A 22,191-nucleotide genomic window follows, 5' to 3' on the forward strand; every position below is an offset into this window, starting at 1 on the left:
GGGGGGGGGGCTGGGGGAGGGGCGGCCGCGCGCCGCCGAGTCGGTCCCCGCCGGCCGCGCGCCCGCCGGCTCGCCCCGCTTCGGGTAACGGTTCCGCCGCCAGACTTCCCTACTTGCCCCACCCCCGTCCACGTCCGGTTCTCACCGATGACCTTCTTGTCCCCGCCGGCAGGCGCCGCCGATGTGAGGCCGCCCGGGCCGCCGCTCCCTGCGCCGCTGCCCGTCGTGCCGGGCTTGGTGTCGGCAGCGCTGAGGGTGGGGGCGGCGGGGGGGGCGGCGGGCGGCTGCTGGGTCTCGGCCTCGCTGCTCATAGTTGCGGTGATGGTGACTGGGGCCGGCTGCGGCAGCTGCGGCTCCTCCCGGGGTGTGATGGTAACTAGGCCGGCGGCGGCGGTGGGGCTGCTCAGGGCTCTCTGGGGTCCGCTCTCCGCTCCCGCTACCGATCGAACTAGCGAGAATGGCGGGACGGGCGGGATAAGCCCTGCGAGCGACCCGCCCTAAGCATCGTTCACTGGTCAATAGCGTTGTCAATCTCACCACCTGACCACAACTCCTAGTTTCTATTGGCTAATACTCTTTCACTCCTCCACTCTCATTGGCCTTTAGGCGGCTAATTCGGCCGACCTACAACCGTTCCTGCCTCTGCTGCCGCCATAGAGACCGGAACTAGAATTAGAGTAGAGTCACCACGAGAACCATAGAGAACCCGAGAGGACGGGCAAGAGGGGACGTGACTTTCACGAGGCTGCAGCCGGGGTGGGCCGGCTGCTCCAGGTCCAGGGTTGTGTCCTGGCCGAAGGAAAGGTACGGCCAGATGCCTGCGCTGGGATTACCCGGCCTGACCTGGGGGCTTGGAACGGGGCCCAACGACACCATAGCTGCATGTGGAGAAGGCCTCCCTCCCGCCCTGCTCCAAATATGGTCCCTGTGACCTCAGTCCATTACTGCAGATAGAGCCGTCTTTTCTACAATGGCCGTGTACTCGCGGCACAGCCGGGAGTTTCTGGAACATACTTAAACGTCTCCATTCAAAGAGCGTCGGTTTACGGCGAACCAGTCACTCTGCGGGGGGGATCACGCTAGCTATTAGGAAGCCCCTGTTTAAAATATTGAGGGCTGAGGGCGGAGGGCGGGGGTGTACTCCATGGGGACCTGCCTTCCAAGCACAGGACTGTCTTGTTAAGTATTCACGTCTTTTTTTATTGGCCACAAAAAAGATTAATTTCAACTCACGTTTATTGAGCAAGCTAGGCATGTTATTCTTACAACAGCCATAATTGAGGCTGCCACACGATGTAGATGAAGCCCTGCCCCTTCGTTCTTTATTAAGCGTCTGCTCTCTCCTGGGGATGGACAAGTTCGCCAGTTGCAGCCTTCTTAAACTCAGTCTAGGGATGGGATGAAGGCACAAATTCAAAATGCGACATACCAAACACCCCAGCGCTGCTAATGCACAAAGCGTTTGGGGAGTGGCCGTGGGAAGAAGGTAGAGAGCCGACTTCAAGCACATGGAGGTTTATGCAGAGGCTTAGAGGGAAGAGATGGGGGTCTGGGAGAAATGCAAGTAAAGTAGTTATATAGGACCAGAATGAAGACGCTGGGTTATACAGGAAGGCAGGGTTAAATTAGGAACATTTTATCTGAAACTTAAGGGCAATAGTGAGAAGGATAATTTTAGAGTTGAAATAGGGACTGGAATGATTTTTTTTTTTTAATGCTAGGGAGTAGAGAATGGGTTAGAACCTTGGAAGTAGGGAAGCCGCCTAGGAGGCTAGTGTGGTTGTCCTTACCCCATCGGTATCATTTAGGCTGTCAATTCCACCTCCTAAACGCCTCCCTGAATCAGTCATAGAAAATCTCTAAATGTCAGTCCAGTCTTTATTCCTACTGCTGCTACTCTAATGTAGGCCATCATCATCTAGTGCTCATTGTAGGGGCGGTTGTTTAGTTGCTAAGTCGTGTCCGACTCTCTGTAACCTCTATGGATTGCAGCCCACCATACTGCCCTGTCTGTGGGACTTCCCAGGCAACAATGCTGGAGTGGGTTGCCATTTCCTTCTCCGGGCGATCTTTCCAACCCAGGGATGGAACTCATGTCTCCTGCATTGGCAGGGAGGTTCTTTACCACCGAGCTACCTGGGAAGCCCCAGAGCAGAGGTAAGCACACTTTTTCTCTAGGGGTCAGATGATTCTGTCTCAACCACTCAACTTTATAGAGCCTGAAAGTAACCATAGGCAATCAGTAAACAAGTGCATCTGTGTTCCCCCCAAAAAGTAACTTACGGAAATTTGAATCTCATGCAATTTTTTGTCACAAAATATTCAGATTTTCCAACTGTTTAAACCCTTTCTCCCCAACTATTTAAACATTTAAAAAGTCATCCTTAGCTCATGAACCACTGAAATATAGAAAATACCTGGTCTGCCAAGTTCTGGCTTAGAGCACCACAGTATCGTTTTTTTTTACTCTTAATAGTTCCCACACCAACATCCAGTGTTTGAAACCACCATCTGATCACAATACTGTCTTACTTAAAATCTTTCAGTGACTACACCACCCACAGAATTGTCCAGATTCCTTAATGTGGTTGGCAGGACCTTGCATGACCTCTAAACGTAGCTTCCACGCTTCCTTCACGTCCCCGGTCCAACCTTCCAGGTGACCTTTTTACAACTCCTTCGAGTTACTGCATACTGTTCCCTCTGTTCTTCCTTTCTCCTTTGCCTCGTCATCCTCTACACCTTGCCTCAGGTGTTACTAGATTAGAAGACCCTTCCTCTCCTCACACACTGTACTGCACTCATTACATCTCCCCTATAGGACTACCAGTTCCTGAGGCATCTAGCATAGTCCTTGACCCATGGTATCTTAATGTATTAAATATGGTGTGATGTAGAAAATGGATCAGAGAAGAAGGTACTGGTAGCAGAGGTTATCTAGGCAGCAGTGCCAGTAATCCAAGAGAAAAGGTTTGTGGCCCCAGACCTGCTATTCATCTGTTCCAGCTCCAGGTGACTTTTGGCTGTTAAAATGTTTCCTCAAAGGCAATTCTGCCAACACTGGGGACATTTAAAAGTGTGCCCTATAGGCTTGAGAGCTTCTTTGCAAAGTGGAGTTACAAAGACGCTTAGAATAATGGTAGCAGCACCTTTGAGAATAAGTGAGCAACCTTCCCTATGTAACTGCTTTGAAGGGATGGCTTCTCAAGCAGAAAAATAAATTCTGTAACATTTGTCTTTAAAGTGTTACTTATAAGTATCATTACTTACTCATCCAATTACTTTACTAAGCTCTCTCTTCATGCTCAATGCACATGAAGATAGATGAATGATTTAAGAAATAAGAAACTAGTTTTCCTGGTAGCTACATCTCTACCACTGCAGATGGTACTGAAGCACTGAGGAGAAAGTTCATGTCAAAATGCATCTCCTGTTTCAAGGTGGGAGCTCTCCACACCATAGTCCCTCTGTCACCCTGAGCCCAGTGTAGTGACCTCAGCTCTGGTGTGTACCTTTAAGTGATGTGAAAAGCCCGTGGGTTCATTCCAAGAATAATCTCTGCAAAACTTTCACTGGGTCCCCATCTCTCATAGACTCTGGCCCAAGAACATGGTTCCCTTTTCCTAGAAAGCCCTCCCCACCATTATCTCCAGGCTAATTCCAACCAATCTGCCAATACTTACCTCAAATGTTGCCTCTTCCTCTCACCTCCGATCTCTCCGCTCTGCTTCCATAGCACCTTAAACATACCACTGTCATTCATATAACAGTTTATTGAGCGCTTACTGGCTACCGGGTTCTTACCTCTTATAGTGATGGAGACAGCAGTAAAAAAAGACAAGACCAAGTTTCCTGCCCTCATAAGGGTTCACATTCTAACACCGCACTGAATCCAAACTGCCTAGTCCCTGTCACAAGCACGGGTCACATCTTATTCATTTTCACAGCTCCAGTGCCCAGGACAGACACTGGCACAGAATATAGATGCCAAGTGTAATTTAATTGGATGTCCCATCGGGGCTGTCAGCTCAGGATCCCAGCTGCTCATCCTCCCTCCTGTCTCTTTATAATTCTACTCCACTTAGTTACTTGAAGATTTCTCCTCCACAGCCCCTTCTTTCCTGTGTCCCCTGAATCCTGTTTACTTAACCAGAGAGTTGCATATATCCACACAACAGAGGCCCTTGATCATCTCACCATCTTCCTTGACCCCCAGTACAGTAAAATGGCACTTTTAAGCTGGTTCTGTTGTGTCTGAGAATTTAGCTCTCTGCTACTCTGCCAGCTACAGTAGCCTGCTGCTAGTAGTTATGAGTCATCTCTGCCATGAGCCAAGAGAACGCAGGAATGGGATAACACACACATTGCCTCATGAAAGGAATACCAGGGAGTTCTCTTCATCTCTTGAACATGATACTCAACGGGATCTTTTTATGTTGGGCTATTTCCTTTCAAAACAAATATTTTCCAATGCGTGCTACTGTTTACAAGTTACTCATATTCATTCTCTTGTTTGACCCTTTCAATACTACAAAATAGTAATATTAGCCCCATTTTACAGATGAGGAAACCAAGGTTCTGAAAGGGGAAGGTCTCAAGACCTCAGCTGTTTAAAAAATGACTTCAGAGTCAAACCAAGATTTTTAACTAAATTATTCCCATTTCATCATGATTAAGACATTCTGCCAAATAGTCTTCCATCCCCAAATATCTCAAGCTAGTGACCTTTCACCTACAGGCTCTAGAACTAACCAAATGGAACCTATTGGAAACATCTTTGGAAGAAATAGTGCTAGAAGGCCCTGGAGCTTTGTCTTCTTTGTCCGATTAGCTTTAACCTAAGAGGGGACTGCTACAACTGCTTATAAATCTGAGGCATCAACTCTGCATAGCAAAAGCCTGCCTCTGGTCCAAGCTGGTCTCTGGGGAGAGCCAGTTCTCCTAGCTGGAGCTAAGGCATGAGGAGGTAGGGCTATCATTACAACCATTTAAGAAGAACACAACATACAAAGGAAAAAAAAAAAACAAACCATACAACTTTATTTACAGTTGAAAACTTTAAACACAAAATTTTGGGTTTTGAATCTGTGATGCTTTCAAGGTCTCTTTCTTGATCAAATGGGGCAGCAGCCAGCAGGGAAGCCAACACAGGGGCCAATCCAGGTTATCTTACTCGAGAGTATCACATCGAGCAAGGGAAGGCCTGCAGTGGCAGAGGTGGAGGGTCTGCGAGGGATGGAAGAGAGAAGCAGCTCAGAGGGGACAGGCCACGAGAGAAAACACTCGCAGCTCTCCTCTGCACCCCAAACCCTCCTTTCCCCAAAGAGCAGAACTGCTCTGATTCTTGCCACAGGCCAGACCTTTGGTGCCCTACAGCAGAGTGCAGAGGGATATTACGTTAGAACCAAGGAAGAAGCTATTAATAATATTTACAGCCAATATACTATCTCATTTATTATTTACCCTTCACAAGTCTGTGGGAGAAGGCAATGGCACTCCACTCCAGTACTCTTGCCTGGAAAATCCCATGGGCGGAGGAGCCTGGAAGGCTGCAGTCCATGGGGTCGCTGAGGGTCGGACACGACTGAGGGACTTCACTTTCACTTTTCACTTCATGCATTGGAGAAGGAAATGGCAACCCACTCTAGTGTTCTTGCCTGGAGAATCCCAGGGACAGCGGAGCCTGGTGGGCTGCTGTCTATGGGGTCACACAGAGTCAGACAAGACTGAAGTGACTTAGCAGCAGTAGCAGCACAATTCTGTGTAGTATATAATTAAGCAAAGGGGAAAACTAGGGTTCCCAGGGGTTTAATGGCCTGACAGTGATGGGGCTTCCTGGTCTACTTGGCTCCAAAGTCTGTGTGCTTTCTGCCAGACCTTGATGGCTCTCTGGAGCGCAAGAACAAAGAGCAATCCCTTTTCCTTGAAGGTTTTGGGCTCAGGGCTACAGAGAAACGAAAGTCCACACCCTCTGTTTATGGCCTTGGAGTTGGCTGTACTAAAAGAATGGGGTGAGTACACTCAGTTACCACTGCCCCCTCCCCCCAAACATGGCTAACACGCCTCCTCCTCCAGAGCACAGTGGGTCCTGGCGTCACAGCACAGGCTCAGACAGAAGTCTAATTCCGGGTCCTCAAGGAGAATGTACAAAAATGTATGAAAGCACTTTACAAGTTGCATGGTGCTCCGGGACCTAAGCTCTAATCCCTGACCAGGCACTGTGTGAATAGGCATGGTCCCTGCCTCAAGGAATTCTGAGTCTAGAGAAAACCAGACCAACACATCCATGATACACTGTGTTAAATGTGGGAACAGAGATGTGAATCAAGTACTGTGGGGATACCCAAGAGGGGACCAGGGAATGATTCACAAACTGATATCAGCCACACGCTCCTGGGAAGGACTGGAGGAACTAGGATTAGTTAAAACTGCAGATACACAGTATGTATTTCTATGTATCTGAATTTTATATTATAAAATACAAGCCCAATGTAGAAAATTCAAGCATATACATAAACTGAAAAGAAAGTCTTCAGCTATCTCTGCTCTGCAGAAGTAACCATTACCATCAGTCAGCAGTCCATCACTACAGTAATTTCTGAAAGAGTAATTCTAAATAGCATCATGTTTATATCATGTACTATATCTTGACTTTGTCCCTTAATGTATCTTAGACATCTGCCAACACATTCAGATCTACTTCTTTCAAGGCTATATAGTATTCCACGGACATGATGTATCACTCTGTATACCGGGTTTCAGGGCAGGGAGCTTTGCCTTTGTACTGGAGGGACTGGAATAGAGCCATTCTCTCCTCCCTGCCCTTTATAGCTGGCAGGGTTTCTGACTTTCAGGGCAGGGAACAGTGTTACACACCCAGCAGGTATGCAGATATCTGCTGCCCTGCTCCCTAGACCCGTATTTCTGTGGAACCTCTCCTCTGGCCAGACTGCTGCAGGGGCATCTCACTGGCCTCCAGCCTGTCCTCCACACTTCTGAATAAAGTCAGTAAGGGTGTTCTACTCAAAAACCTTGAGTGGCTCCTGCTGGCCTGGTTCTTTTTGGACAGCCAGGCCACCATGTGGAATCTCAGAAGCATGGTGGACTCTCACTCTGTGGTGGGAGGGGGCTGGGGGTAGTTGTACATACTACCTAAAGCTCACCTCCACCATGGGGTTAACGTATGAATACATCAGCCTGCGCTGGATCTCACATCTGTCCTGACCTCCTCTAGCCTCACCTCTATTTGCTTTTCACACCTTGCTTTGGCTATACTGAATTACTTGCAGTCTCCCTAACACTTCCTGCTGTTTCCTGCGGTTTGTACCTTTGCTCATGCTATTCCCTGTGCCTGGAATGCTCTCCCATTTTAGCTACCTGACAAGCTCCATTCTTGTACTCAGCTGAAACATCTCTCCTGCAGTCTTCCTAAACACTCCAGGCAGACACAAGCATTCATTTTCCTTCATCTTAAAATCTCCAGTCCGGTGCTTTGTTGTACTGTAATCTTCAGTTTCCCTAAGAGACTGAGTTCCTTGAACGCAAGAACTGGGCTTTCCAAGTTTGTAGCCTCATCTGCAGCATGGAGCCTATCTTAATTAATTAGTTCTTAGTTGTGAAATGAATGAAGGGTTAGCCAAGATGTCTAACCAAGGTGTCTTTCAGCATCTTCGTCAACAGGAATGTATCACATCTGCAGGAAATCCCAGGTTGGGATGTGCACTAAAGTTTGAGAAATACTGCCTAGGAGGACTTAAACTCAGTCATTACAACAGCAGCTTCACATCTCTTATTATAGCCACCAGCCACAGGTGCAATTAATTTTTAACCTACTGACTGTCTGAACTTGAATAACACCTCATTGTAAGCTATGATAGCTGTAAAATTATGTGCTATGCTAATTATATTTTCTCCTAAGAGACAAATATTAAAAAACATTCATCCAGCACCACCTAAAGCAGGGTTACCCACATTTCTCTGGTAGGAAGCCACTGAGATACTTGTGACAAACATAGCATCCTGGATCCTACCTCAAATTCACTCAAACTCTTGAGGGGTAGGGGAGGGCGGCTGGGAATTGGCAGTCTTAACAAATGCTCCCATGTGAGTCTTATCTTCAGGGGAATTTGGGGAACAATGAACTTAAAGAAAGATCTCTACTGCTTGACAGCATCAGATCTGGGGATCACAGAGAGACTAGCAGGGCTGTCAGAGGACACAGCCACTCTTTTCCAAGAGACTCTCAGGCTTTCACAACAGAGGTTCCACCACCCCCAACACCTCCGTCATGTGGCTGTAAGTAGTCAAGAACCCAGTGCACTGGACAGCAGGAAAATCCTGTCTTGAAAGCCTCAGAGTCTCTTGGAAAAGAGTGGCTGTGCACTCTGACAGCCCTGTTAGTCTCTCTGTGATCCCCAGATCTGGTGCTGTCAAGCAGTAGAGATCTTTCTTTAAATTCATTGTTCCCTAAATTCCCCTGAAGACAAGACTCAGGCTTCCCTGATAGCTCAGTTGGTAATGAATCCACCTGCAATGCAGGAGACCCCACTTCTATTCCTGGGTTGGGAAGATCTGCTGGAGAAGGGATAGGCTACCCACTCCAGTATTCTTGGGCTTCCCTTGTGGCTCAGCTGGTAAAGAATCCACCCTACAATGCGGGAGACCTGGGTTTGATCCCTGGGTTGGGAAGATCCCTTAGAGAAGGGAAAGGCTAACCACTCCAGTATTCTGGCCTGGAGAATTCCAAGGACTGTTTAGTCCATGGGGTCGCAAAGAGCTGGACATGACTGAACAAATTTCACTTTCAAACAAATTCATAATAAAAAAAGCTTTCAAAAGACCCACTGAGATAAAACCTAGGTTTCTGCATCGAGAGCTGTATACTAATAGAAAACTTTATTTTCACTACAACCAAGGTCAGGAGAAAGCACAGAAGAAGCTGTGAAGGGAAGGACTTCATAGGAGGTACAGCTGATTGAGTGACTTCACCTGTCTTGTCTCCTTCCTACATTCCTCTATTTCCAGTGCCTAGGCACAAGGCCTCAAACGCCTGATAAGTGAATTCTTGATTTGAATGCAGTAGATTCCTGCTGGACTGCTACCATCAAAAGATTATCTCCTTCTGTGTCTTTTCTGATTGGAACATGGTGAGTTCTCAATTAAAAGACAGGCTGTTATTTCCCTGTGGCCTTGCTACTCCAGGTCAGGGTCAGCATCAACTGAGAGCTGGTCAGAAATGCAAAACCTCAGGTCCCATCCAGACTGAGTGAGTCAGAACTAGCACCGAAACAAGACCTCCCGGTGACTCATATGTGCACTGAAGTTTGAGAAATACTGCTTTGGAGGACTTAAAAACATCATCTATACTGGCTGTGAAACATTATTCCACCCAGACACTACCTGAGGGATCTGAAATACTCCTTTAGAAATTAAGAGATCTTTGTAACTTTACAGCTGGAGAGAAACATGATGGAAGGATACCATACTCCTGGGGGAATTACTCACCTCTTTTCCTGACTTCCTCCCAAATCCATTACTCAGAAGCCCAAAGTGAGGACCCTGTCTGTGGAATGCCTTAAGGTCAGACTACCACTTAAGACTCCCTACACCTTAAAACCTACGAGTTTTCAACTTGGTAAAGTTAGATGAAATAATTAAAGTAAGGTTCTTAGCTCAGAATTTGAGCACCAGAAATATTCACTAAGTGACAGAATTGCTTTTACTCTATTGTCTCTAAATATAAGCTAAGAAAGATTTAATTTTGAGCAAGTCAAGGTTACAAGACTAAGTTGAAAGTATCACATCTGACTGTTTAAATTTAAATAAAAATAAAAATTGAGTCCCTCAGTCACAACAGCCACATTTCCAGTGCTCAGCGGTCACATGTAGCTGGAAGCTACCATAATGGACAGCACAGATGCAAAACATTTCCACCATCACAGAAAGGAATGCCTCCTGGACAGTATGGCTGTGGAGGACCTCTGGAGCATTAAAGGGCACCCCTGGGATTTGTTCTGCTTGGGGCTGTAGCCAGAAAAGAAGGGCTTTCATAGAGGCAAAGGTTTACATGACGTTTGCTCATAGCAGGTGAAGAGAGGAGGGTTGATGATTGCCACCTTCAGGAAGACAAACTCCTAACATGGATTTCCAGTAACTTTCTTAAGGGACTCAGAAAAATGTAGAGAAAAGACTGCAAACATAAAAGGATTTCTAAACTTTACTGTTTTTAATGATCTTCTGTCCTCCGGTGGTGATCAGTGGTCAGTCTTTAGAAGGAAAAAGACCAATGAGTTCAACTTTAGTTTGGCCCAGAAAAGAGGGGGAGGGGGAATGAACTGCAGTGAGGGCATGGGGATAGCAGGGTGAGCCTGGGGCCCCCAGTACCGGCAGAAAAGGCAGTTCAGCGTGTCAGCTGGGCCTGAGAAAGGAGCATTTGGCTGGACAAGGGTCCACGTGAGCTTTCAGCACACACTTGTGCATTCCTGCCCTGGCATTTGCTCACACCAGATCCATGCCTAAAATGCCTGACATTCTCCCTCTCTATTAACTCATGTAATAAATTTTAACTGAATGCCTTTAAGTGCCAGATGTTGTGAACACAAAGTCAGTCACAGATGGAGGTATGCACAGTCGTTAAGATGCTCTGGTATGTGACTAGATCTCCATTTGAAAAAAATGGCAGAATCCAGAAAAATAAATTCTAGATACTTTTGTAAGAAAAACTACAGAAATATCAGGCATTAAACTGAGGTAGTAAGGACCTTCTTAAACAAGATTAAAACACAACACAAGGGAAAAGATTAAAAATTCTGATCTCATCAAAATTAAGAACTTCTCTTTAACACCAAAGTTAAGATAAGCAACCCACTGCTAATTTTTTTAACATATACTCAGGACAAAATGGCCACAACATAAAAAATAAGAACTAAGATGCAGAAATGTACACTTAAGTCAAATTGTATAATTATAAAATTTGTAATTATTCAGATATATGCTACAAATATATAGCATATCAGTTTTAAGTACTACATAGTTTTACTTGAATGATATAGGAAAAGTCTTCCAGACATATGTCAAATGGAAATAAAATGATGAGCAAATATTGGGTTGACCCAAAAGTTCGTATGGTTTTTCTGTAACATCTTATGGACATACCTGAACAAACTTTTTGGCCAACTCAATAGTATGATGCCATTTAGGAAAAAAACAAAACCTCTCCAAATTAGATTGGCAAAGAAAAGGCCCCATGGACGTACGTCAGACTGATATAGCAGTTACCTCTGAGAGCAGTGGGGGGGGCCCCCCCCCCCCCCCCCCCCCGGGGGGCGCTTTAGCTGTTCTGTGTGAAAATTTTCAGGTGAATTAGGTTGCTTTCCTAACTAAAAATAAATAACCAAACAAAATATATGAATCTTGATTGGATTTCTTTTTTTTTTAAGAGCTAGAAAAGTTACCATGTGGATAACTGGGGAAGTTTGAACTTGTACGTCAGACAACATTATTGTGGTTATGCACAATGTTCTTATTTTTAGGAGTCACTTGCTGAAGTATTTAGGGGTAAGGTATCAAGAAGTCCTCCAACTTCCAGATGGGAAAGAAATGAAGTAAGGGAAAGAAAGGAAAGAAGAGGAGTGGGAGAGGAACAGTGGGAATGGGAAGGGGAGGCGAGGGGAGAAGACAAAGAGACAAAAGCCAAAGCAAAATGCTACAACAAGAATGTTCAATATTGGCAAATGTAGGCGAAAAGTATATAGGTTTCAATGTACTGTTCTTCCAATTATCCTGCAGGTTTGAAAATTTAAAGAAAAAAAAGGAAAGGCAAAGCACTACCATCCTTTACCTAGCTGGAAGTGCTCAATTTCTTTCTTCAACTCATACTAATACTTAGCAACATCACTCATATTACTAGTGATCACTTCTGAGAATGTGTTTTTATTCCCCATAAGCTCCTAAAAGGTGGAGGCATCGTTCAATTTTTTTCTCCCACTCTCCATGTCCAATGTCCAGCACAGAGTGGGCAGTGAGTAGCAAGCCTGGGTAGGAAGTGAGTCTTGGTGGGCTGAGAAATGTGTCACATTCACCTCTGAGTCTGGCTAACACAAAGTCAGGGCCTGGGACTGCAGCATCAGTTCTGATGAGAAGCTTGACAAGAGAGTCTTTTGGCTGCCCAGGCTGCTCCCAATCACCCAGGACTGCAGCCAGGTCTTTCTAAGTGGGACTGCTGCATGAAATGAGTGTCTAACAGTGCTGTCAGAAAGTGCCCGATGGTTTTCAGGTTGATAGTTTGTAAACTATAAAGTGTTAGCAAAATGAAGTGTCCCACTCAACCTTTCTCTTTTTGATCCTTACAGTGACCCTCGGGGACAGGCATTATCACCACTGGACAGATGAGAAAAACAGGCTCAGGGAAGGGAATCGACTTCTCTCGGGTCACACAGAGAGAAAATGTGCTAAATCCTGCATCTTCAGGTCTAAAGTTCTTTCCACCAGACCGTGCTGCCCTCTCTGGGATCCTGAGTCCTGATCAGGAAAGACATACTTACCTGATTCAGTCTCCCTCTGGACTACATCTCCCCACACTGTGAGATCACCACAGGCAGCTTGGGTTTATTGTTGGGGCCTGTGGGAACATTCTAGGAGAGAAAGCACAGTGGTGATTCCTCCACTCTGACACCCCTCTCCACTCTGACACACACTTACCGATGCCTGCCAGCCCCTGTGCTAAGGACTGATAGCTCACAGGCTGATCTGACAAGAATATAATATAGATCAAAAAGAAAATGTATAATCTCAAAAAAAAAAAAAACCACCCATCAAACTCATGACATATAAAAATGTAGTAAGTTATAAGACAGAGTAGAGGACACAGCATGAGCAAAGACTCAGGGCAGGAAGGAGCAAGAAGCAGGGATGTGTATGCATATTTAAGGGCGGGCTAGTAGCCTGATGTGACTAGAACATGAAGTAGCAGCGGCAGAAGGGGCAAAAGAGGTCATGGAGAGGGAGGCAGGGACTCAGTCATGAAGAACCTTGAATACAACGCTGAGGAGGATTGCATCAAGTAGGTGAAACAGTCAGCAGAGGCCAAAGCTCGGTTCGCACAAGAGAGGCTAACTTAGGGCCCAGAAACCTTGGGAGGCACACGGTCTCTCCTCCCTGTGAAGCCTGGCTGAACAAGTTCTCCTGCTCCTCAATACTAGTCAGGTAGTACAAGGCCAGAATGGCTGAATCAGAGATCAGCACCACAGGACTCACCTCAATCTTTCTCATCACCAAAAGTCCATCAATGATTTTTCCTGTGGGAAGAGTATGAGCTGGACTTGACTACTCTCATTTGCAGAGTATTTTCCAGCCCCCCCAGGCACATTCTCAGCCATTATCTTATTTGAACCTCAGACTAACATTTTAAAATTAATATTCAGTGGAAATGAAATGTTTCCCAAGGTCACAGGTAGTAAGGAGCAGAGTTAGGGCTCATACCTAGGTTGGAACAATTGCAAAGCCCCACTGTACCATGCTGCCTGTGTGGTATTTCTTCATGCTGCCATCCCCTGCAGACACACCCACACCTACACAGACACATTGCCCAAGTGGCCACTCACTACATCATACGGTCCTTTCGTCATCCCCTCTAACCACATATCCTCCCCACCCACCACAGCTTCCACCTTCCTGACTACTACCCAGGGCAGTTACACCCATTGAACACAAGAGTTGGGGGCCCAGTTCCTTTAGAAGCTCCATGCTGGGTGAGGGGACCTGGACAAGGACAGGAACGGGACTCACCAAACACCACGTGCTTCCCATCTAGCCAATCACACTTAGAGCAGGTGATGAAAAACTGGCAGCCATTTGTGCTGGGACCGCTGTTTGCCTGATGGAAACCAAACAGACACACCGTGAATTTTCCTGGCCATGTCAGCTGAAGGGCCAAACTCCTTAAAAGAGACTATAGCCCTGACTCCTCCGTGCTCTTCCAGCAAATCTGACTGAGCATCAACTGTGAGCCAGGGTCTGACCTAGGTGCCAAGGACACAGAGAGGAACAGAATACACAATTTCTGCCCTCAAAGAGCTAGACCCTTCAATAACTACGCGTGTCTCCTACAGTGTGAATTTTTATAATGGCAAAAATTGTTTATGGAATCTGATTTGCTCTATTTAGGCCAGTACTGGTGATAACTGGATCACACGTAATGAATTAGCTACCAGCTCACAAAAAGCCTGTCACTTGTGCCGTAAACTGTTTTGTCTGAATGGCTCTGTACTGTCCCGAAATAATGGTAATAAAAAAATTTAAGGTGCAAGAAGTTGCCATGCTAGTGCTATGCTAGAAAAAAGATTTCGTTTAATGGCATGCTTTTCACAGCTACAACCCAAATCCTTTATTGCTGTATTTTATAGGAAAAATTAGTTTTTAAAATTGAGGATCTGAAATTCTCCAGCCATATCCCTTCCCTTTTCCTCTCTTGAAATTGCCTTTGTATCATTACACTTCACAATGCATTATATAATGACAACACAAAGCAATCAGCAAACCCATGTCATGTTTCAGCAGCACTAGCTTACCAGGTGTCTGTAACTATGTGAATATTTCACTGCATACTTCCCTTGTTTTGGAAAAAGCTGAGTAGAAAATGGAAAACTGAAGGCACTAGTACTATTAAAAGCACAGCTCTCATAAAAGTAATACTATGGAAACAACACTGGAAATCATCAGATAGGTCACTAGCCTTCACTGGATGTTTAATGGATTTAAATTAGTTGAGTGTGTTTAACATTGAAGGAATGAAAATGTGTATGAAATACATTAAAGACTTTGTCTAGAAGGGATTTCACTTTATATTTTAGAAATTCCCCATGTGAGATGAGACTATTTTTGGGTTTTGTTCATGTATGCAGGAACATCTCACATTAGCAAGAACTGCCTGAGCCAGTAAGAACAGACCTAACTCTGGAATGAGGGCAGACTCCTCAGTGGTCCCACTTCTTCCTTCTTCTCTTCTCTTCCTCCCTCCCTCCCTCCCTCCTTCGTTTTTCCTATCTATTTACCTTGCTGGTCAATGTATAAACACTTATTAGTAGGCAGGTAGGAATACAGCCATACGACAATGTGTTTTTCGTCAGTCATTTAGCCAGTCTTCTGGCAGAATAGCTTACTGGTTCAGAGAACAAGCTCTGGAGCCAGATGATCTATCTTGAATCCCCACTACTGCCTGTGATCTAGTTTAGCTGCATAACCTCTCTATGCCTGTGTTTCCTCATTCACACTATCTCAAAGGGATGCTGAGGATTAAAATGAATTAATGCAAACAAAGTTGTTGCTGAGAATATGCTCAACATTAGCCTTTATTCTGATTATCTTTCAGTCATTCATCAGTATCTGCTCAGCACCTTTTGGTATCAGGTAGTCAGGCTAGGAGATCAATGCAAGTCAGTCTCTGCTCTTGAGGAACTCATCATGATTTAGTGGAGAATGGAAGCAGTTATGCTACAACTGCTACAATTAAAACAACTGTGCTACAGGATGGGTGACAACACTGCTTAACTAGTGTCAGCCTGAAGGCAGCAGAAAGCAAAGTTTCCTTCCACCTTTTTCTGACCCCTCCCCAGATGCTAACAGAGCGGCACACACCTAGAAGGGTTCTAATCCTCATGACGACGACCCAAGCCCACCTAAGCCCCTTCGGCACGGTACCGTGCTTGCCCAGCCTGACTTTTCTAAAAGGAGGTTTGTACGCTGTCGCTGTCTGTTACGCCAGGCTCACCCAAGGGTCATGGCAGCCTCCTAACTGGCTTCTCTGCCCCAGCCTCTTCATTCCTATCTGCCACTCAAACACTGCAGCCAGGATCTTCGTTTTAAAACACAAAGTCGACCAGTCCTGCTCAAAAAAGTGTATGGCTTTCCACATTCCATGAAATCAAGTCCACATAACCTCATCCTTATTCTGGCATTTAGAGCCTTTTAGGAGCTAGACCCCGGAGAAGGCAATGGCACCCCACTCCAGTACTCTTGCCTGGAGAATCCCAGGGACGGGGGAGCCTGGTGGGCTGCCGTCTCTGGGGTCTTACAGAGTCGGACACGACTGAAGCGACTTAGCAGCAGCAGCAGCAGCGGCGGGAGGAGCTAGACCCACCTGCCTCTCCAGTGGTTTCTACTAGATCATTCCCACCCCCATCCACAATCTATGTTCTCATCACCTTCCTTACTTTCTGGCCCTTGTCCATGCCACCCTGCTATTTCAGGGTCACACATCTTCTGTCTAGGCTGTTTTATCTGGTAGAGAACTTCTCTGGATCTTTGCAGCAATTATTCTCATTCCTTGGGGTCCTCATAGTACTCTTACATACACTGAGGTGACCTCCCCTTAGTACCCTGATGGCATGAATTATACACTGGACTCATCACCCAGCATGTGTGCTTTCCCCTTAGAGGGCAGGGATCAGATCTGTATCCTCAGGCCTTACCACGAGGCCTAAACAGTGCATGTTAACAATTTTTACTTGACAGATGCCTGAGTGGATGAGTGGAAGAATGGGCAAGCAGACAGAGAATGCGCTTGTAAACAGTGGGTCTGGGGGAGTGAGAGTTGGGGAACTGACAGAGGGAAATAGATGATGACAAGAGGGAGGGAGAGGGTTGGACAGTGAGAAGGAAGCAAGGTAAGAGGGTAAGGGCAAATGAGGAGTGAGGGGTAAGTGAGGAGGAGTGAAGGGGGAACAAGCAGGGATGTGTAGCTGGGGGGCTAAAGCAGGTGGGCAGGGGGACGGAGAGAGGAGCAAGATGTTTGAGTGGGGTTGTAAATGGGCAGACAGGGTCCTGGGAGTGGGCAGGAGTGGTGAAGCCCTGAACAGGGTGGCCGGCCAGCAGGCGGGGTGAGGGAGAGGCAGGGGTGAGTGGCGTGACGGGTGTGTGAACACTGGGTCTTGCCAGCACAGCTGGCTGCATTCTAAGCAGCAGGGCTGGGTGCCCGGCCACACGTCCTGGCTCACACAAAGTAAGAAAACACACAGCAGAGTTTGAGTTTGGTTCCCTGGTTGGCTAGTGGGTCCAGCCCAAAAGATCAAACCAGACTGAGGAAAGAGGTAGGCAGGGCAGAGCTGAGTCCTGGGTCAAGCAAGGGAAGGAAAGCATTTCTTTCTATCCCAAGAGACTGTGCTGGGCCTCAGAGGGGCCCAGAATTCAGCTGGCTATAAACCTAGCCCCAAACACTGACTGGTCCTCACTTACCATGGAAAGAAGGCCTGGAGCTGAGTGTCTAAGCTTAAAATTTTCATCTGCGAACGGCCCCCGGTAGATACTGGCAACTCCGGTACCATCTCCCTGAGCAGAGAGAAGGAAAGTGTTAGTGACTTGCGAGTGTTGGCTCTCAGAGCTCACAGGAAGCAGCTGCTGCACCTGAAGCCTCGCTGCTTTAAAGTCTTCTTACTCCTGCAGGCCACTTGGGAGCCACACCTCTTTAACCCTCTCCTGTTATCAAAATAGGAGAGGCACGTGCAGCCCACAACTTGGCTAGGGCACCTCACTGAGAAAAAAAAAACAGCAACAGGTCACACAGCTGGGCCTCTAGAAAGGTGGGTTAAGACACAAGCAAAACAGAGAACAGGAAACACTGATTACATATGTAATCAATGCCCCTTTCCAAAGACTCTCTTGCCTGCAGTTGTATATGAGAATCCATTTAACTGACTACTTCCCCTTTCCTCTCAACTACGCAGGTGGGTGGGTTCTTGGAAGTCTAATCTGTACGACAAGATACCATCCTTCTGGCTAGAGTCAAGGTGAGGGGAATTTGAGGGGAGAATGTAGGGCCAATCAGAATTCCTTCTATGGGAAGCAGGAAATAAGAGTATCTGCTCTCTGGAGACCGAGTTTGTACTGTGTAAACCTGGAAGTTGCAGGTGACTATCTTCGGCAAAGTGGGCTGGAGAAGAAAAAGGCACTGCAATACACATGTGTAGAAAGCTCGAGAAACAGAAAGAAAGGACTGTTTGGTTCTGTGACTCTCCAGTTCCTAGACCTATTTCTTCCTTTGGCTTCCACGAAACACCTCGTCATAAACCCCCAATTTCTGTTTAAACTAGCCCTATTTGTGTTATCCCTCTGCTCTTCCAACAACTCCATGGAACATGCATTATCATCCTCCCCATTTTTCAGGTGAGTGAACTTAAGTAGGATAATAAAGCAACCTGACCAAGGCTTTGCTGTAGTACCTTAAACAGAACCCCAGGGGTTTAAAGTTAATATTGAGAGACTACCAAAGACCAATCTCTCCCAGCCAGTTAGTAAACAAAAAGAATATTGGGTACATGATGGGATGTGAAAACACTGACTGAATGCAGAATCAAGGGGCCCTTACTGGAGCAAAGACCACTAAAGGAGATTAATGTAAGCCAGGGAAGGGAAAAAGCTCTCAAACTGTTTGAGTAAAAGTTATTGGTACAACCAAGCTCTGTATAGTGGAAAGATGGGCTTTGAGTTCCAGAGCTATCATTTATGAGCTGAGGAAGTCACTTCCTATCTCTGAGCCCCAGTTTCCTCAACTATCAAGTGACAATGAAATCACCTACTCCTTACAACAGTGCCCCAAAGATGCAATAACAGTTTCTATGAGAAAAACTTTTTGCAATCCACATAGCTCTGTGTAAATGTGAGCTATTGTATCTTTGTCATTATTGTTGTTTCGTCCCTAAGTCATGTCTGACTCTTGTGACCCTGTGGATGTAGCCTGCCAGGCTCCTCTGTCCATGGGATTTCTTTACACATAAATACACACATACATAGAGAAGGAAGAGAAAGGATGTTCCTTTCCAATTAAAAAAAAAAAAAACAAAAACCTAGAGAAAAGATCAGTTAATACATTATTTTCTATAATCACACTATTTACTGTGCTCCAGAAGCCAGAGTAGGGAAAATGACCAAATTGATTTGCAGGACAAAAAACAGAAAGCAACTTAAATTTTCCATGATAGTGGACTGATCAAATAAATTCACTGACTTTTCCTAAGGGAACAGTAAGGAGTTATTAGCAAGAATGTTTTGGAAGAAGATAGTGACAAGGGAAAACACAATGACTGAGCATAAATTTTTAAAAGTTTAAGTCTGTTAAAAAGTTATATTTGACACACAAATGTTCACAACAATAAGATGGGCAATTGTAAAGTAAAATGCAAAGAGTATATTCCTTGAGACGATTTATTTTCATTGTTGTACTTCTGTTTTGCAACCAGAAAAAACACATTATTTTTTAAATTTTTTGAACACGTTATTAAAACAAGCAACTATTCTTAGTCCAACTTTAGAAGGTCTCAAATTCTGCTTCTACCTCTTGCTCATTCTGTTTTTTCTGCCCTAAGGGTGGCTCTGAGTAATTTCTTCTCTCTGACAGCCTTCTGGCTGACTAACTGCTAACTCTAGAGTAATTAGCAAATGATCACATGTGCCTGGCAATGACCCATAAGAAGTTAGTCCTATCCCCGCTAAGACAATATAGCAGTATAGAAGCCTTTGGAAGAAAAGAAACAATGCAGAGAACAGCATCTTAGCCCTTCTTACCTGCCAATAAAAAAGGACACGGTCACCCCAAGCCCTACTCTAATCAGTCGTGGCCAGGGGTTGCAAACTTAAATGCCTATAGGAGTATGTGACGTAAAGAAGGGAAGCCAGTGGTGGGAACTGTGGTGAAATAATAAGGACATACCTGTCTAAAGGGAGCTGTTACTTGACTCAACCAAATGTTGCTGCATGAGAAACACAGGCCAAGTGCACCCCTACTTTTCCGTTGTAACAGAGAAACAAAACTCCAGAACTTTCCAGAAAATTTCCCAGTTTTACAACATCATACAGATGATACAAAGCATATCTGTTTCTGATTCAGCCCCAAATCTGCCACTTTGTAAACTTATCTGGGTAGGAAAGATAGAAATCTTAAAAAAAAAACTCCCAAGAGTCAAACTAAACATACATGTAAAGGATAAAGAATGTCTCCCAGATCCAAGAAAACAGCAACATGACTAACCAAATGATATTAATAAGAAAGATCATGCACAGAAATGGGTAGGTATGGACAAATGTAGGTTTAAGAAAGCATAAATGTGGTTTATTCAGAGCCCTGCAAGGTTGAGGGAAGCGAAGGAGGCTTGAAATCGGGATGCATACAGTCTCATGGCAAGAAAAATCATGCTTAGCAATGAAGGATTAATTCAATGGGTTCTCCTAATGAATAGGGAAAATATTCTTCCAGAACTCTGATTCCTTGCCCACTGATGAACTTGATTAAAAAAATAACAACTCACCTTTCCAGGCACTGGGATACCAGAAATGAATGGGAAATCAGGGCATAAGCATTTAACTCACTGGAAAGGGACTTGCCCCCATTTAGAAAAAATAACTGTAACTGATTTCTAGCTAAATTCCATGTGACCAGTTAATTTGGGTCTGTCATGGATCACCTATAGGTATGCTGGGAAAGTCAGTTCCCAGCCCTAAAAGACTGAGATTTGGAAGTCAGTGACTCAATCAAAGTGCTAATATGTCATCTAGTGATACAGCGAGTAACAGCCATCACAGGATATTCCCATTCCCACCTCCTCCCCCAGCAAACTTGGCTACTGTTCTCAGGTCCCCGAGGAGCAGCTTCAATAACAACAACAACAAAAACTAAACTTATAGGTCCTTAATAGGAAAGGAACAGTACTTACATTAACAAAATCTCCACCCTGAATCATGAAATCTTTTATGACCCTGAAACAGAGAACAAAGGATGCTGGGAGAAGATTCTGTGGTTTGGAATAACATTAATTTCAAAATATAATGTTTATCACTTAAGTCCTCAAATCAATGGTTGAGTTCACAAAAACATCCCTTCTCAAGAACTAAGAATTATGCTATGGTTTTGTTTTCCTCTGAAGAGACTAATCCCCCAAGGAAGTAATTCTAAACCATACTAATAGTAATTTTAAAAGTCCCCCAGGACGGCTTGCCAAAGGCCTTACCTGTGGAAGGTGCTCCCCTTGTATCCTATCGGAACCCCATCTTTTCTATAAGCAAAAAGAAAGAGACTTGAAATGGTAAACAGGTAAACATAGGCCTTTCACGTTTACCATACAGTCGAGCCAGAGACACTCTTCTAAAGATGGTCGGGAGAAGAGAGACGAAGAAGGCAAATGAACTGAGGACAGACCTATAGTAATACCTTCTATTACTGTCACCAGCAATCATGCAAGGCCTGCCGGTGATTCCCCAGTACCCTCACTGCAGCCTCAGAACAGCCCTCAGGAGCAAGCAGAGAAGTCAACCACTTCAGGGACTGACCTGAATTCTCCTGTGCAGAACTGCCTGAAAAGGAAAAGAGTGAACGATTCAGTCGCCATGGCATCCCAACTCTGAGCGCCCCTAACCTCAGCGGGAAGGGGAGACGTCGGCGCTAGCTAGCCCACCAACCGGCTGGTCAGACGTCCAGGCATACAGATTAACATAAACTGAAAAGGGGACGGTCAAGACTATTCAGAGCGATACCCAGATAAGTCAGATCTCAAGGACGGTGAATGAACGGATAGAGGTAGGCAGAAGATTCCACAGACAGGCCCAGCTTCTCGTTTGGTTTATCGAGCAAAGAACATCTTCTTACCTAAAATTCTCCGCCGTCTTAGGCACAACGTCTGCAAAGAGCTCAATCTTCATACGACCAACTTCCTGCAACCGGCGAGAGACGTTCAGAAAGCCCAGTCCAAGCCCGTGAAGGCCTCACCGAACAGGGAACCCTCGGGCCCCCATGCCGCTTGGTCTCTCCCACCTCCGCCTCCATAGGCTACTCTTCGTTCCACCCGGTCCCTCCACCAGCGGGGCGCTAGGATGCGCAAGCCTCCTCCTCTTCCTAATCCCTCACCCCCGCCCCGCAGGTCGGTAGGTGCTGGTTCAATTTCACTTTTTGGCTTCCCGAGTTTGCTACACCTGAGGAGGTGATCTGCCTGCCAGACCGCGTGCACGTTCCCTTTGGCATCGGGCTGGCTGGCTGTCAAGACCTCACCTGGCCGCCAATGCTGACATCAAAGAATACCACGGGATTGACAGGGCTTGAATTTGCCACCGCCATGCCTCTGACCCGGAAGCAGAAGTCGGGAGGGCGGGGTTCCGGCGATCCTATGCTCCTGCTCCGGCGGGAGGTGTTTATTTCCGGCGCAAGAGCAGGAA

At 45.7% G+C, this 22,191-nt stretch overlaps 2 protein-coding genes across 7 annotated transcripts in view; both read right to left on the reverse strand.

Annotated features, from left to right (window-relative positions):
• The window catches only part of YBX1 (Y-box binding protein 1), a 19,569-nt gene extending 19,041 nt beyond the window's left edge, over positions 1 to 528 (reverse strand). The window contains exon 1 of one of the 2 annotated variants that reach the window (XM_040231499.1): positions 146 to 528. In XM_040231499.1, coding sequence (XP_040087433.1) covers positions 146 to 311 — 166 coding nt within the window. In that variant the 5' untranslated portion in view covers positions 312 to 528. The remainder of the gene's footprint in view (positions 1 to 145) is intronic. The other variant, XM_040231500.1, reaches the window with a different exon arrangement.
• A 690-nt stretch (positions 529 to 1,218) lies between these two features.
• On the reverse strand, positions 1,219 to 22,149 carry PPIH (peptidylprolyl isomerase H). Of its 5 annotated transcripts, none has more exons than XM_040231504.1 (10): positions 22,028 to 22,149; positions 21,629 to 21,693; positions 21,313 to 21,336; positions 20,994 to 21,038; positions 20,700 to 20,742; positions 17,230 to 17,322; positions 13,786 to 13,873; positions 13,255 to 13,295; positions 12,543 to 12,632; positions 1,219 to 1,388 (listed from the first exon to the last, which is right to left on the reverse strand). In XM_040231504.1, exons 1-9 carry the CDS (start codon positions 22,091 to 22,093, stop codon positions 12,564 to 12,566), a joined length of 534 nt encoding a protein of 177 aa, XP_040087438.1. In that variant the 5' UTR covers positions 22,094 to 22,149; the 3' UTR covers positions 1,219 to 1,388; positions 12,543 to 12,563. The 5 variants fall into 5 exon arrangements, with proteins under 5 accessions (XP_040087438.1, XP_040087441.1, XP_040087440.1 ...); XM_040231506.1 differs by lacking the exon at positions 1,219 to 1,388 and adding an exon at positions 5,015 to 5,203; XM_040231505.1 differs by lacking the exon at positions 1,219 to 1,388 and adding an exon at positions 5,015 to 5,226.
• Positions 22,150 to 22,191: the final 42 nt, after the last annotated feature.

This window comes from Oryx dammah, unplaced genomic scaffold (genome assembly GCF_014754425.2).
Source record: "Oryx dammah isolate SB20612 unplaced genomic scaffold, SCBI_Odam_1.1 HiC_scaffold_28, whole genome shotgun sequence".
NCBI lineage: Eukaryota > Metazoa > Chordata > Mammalia > Artiodactyla > Bovidae > Oryx > Oryx dammah.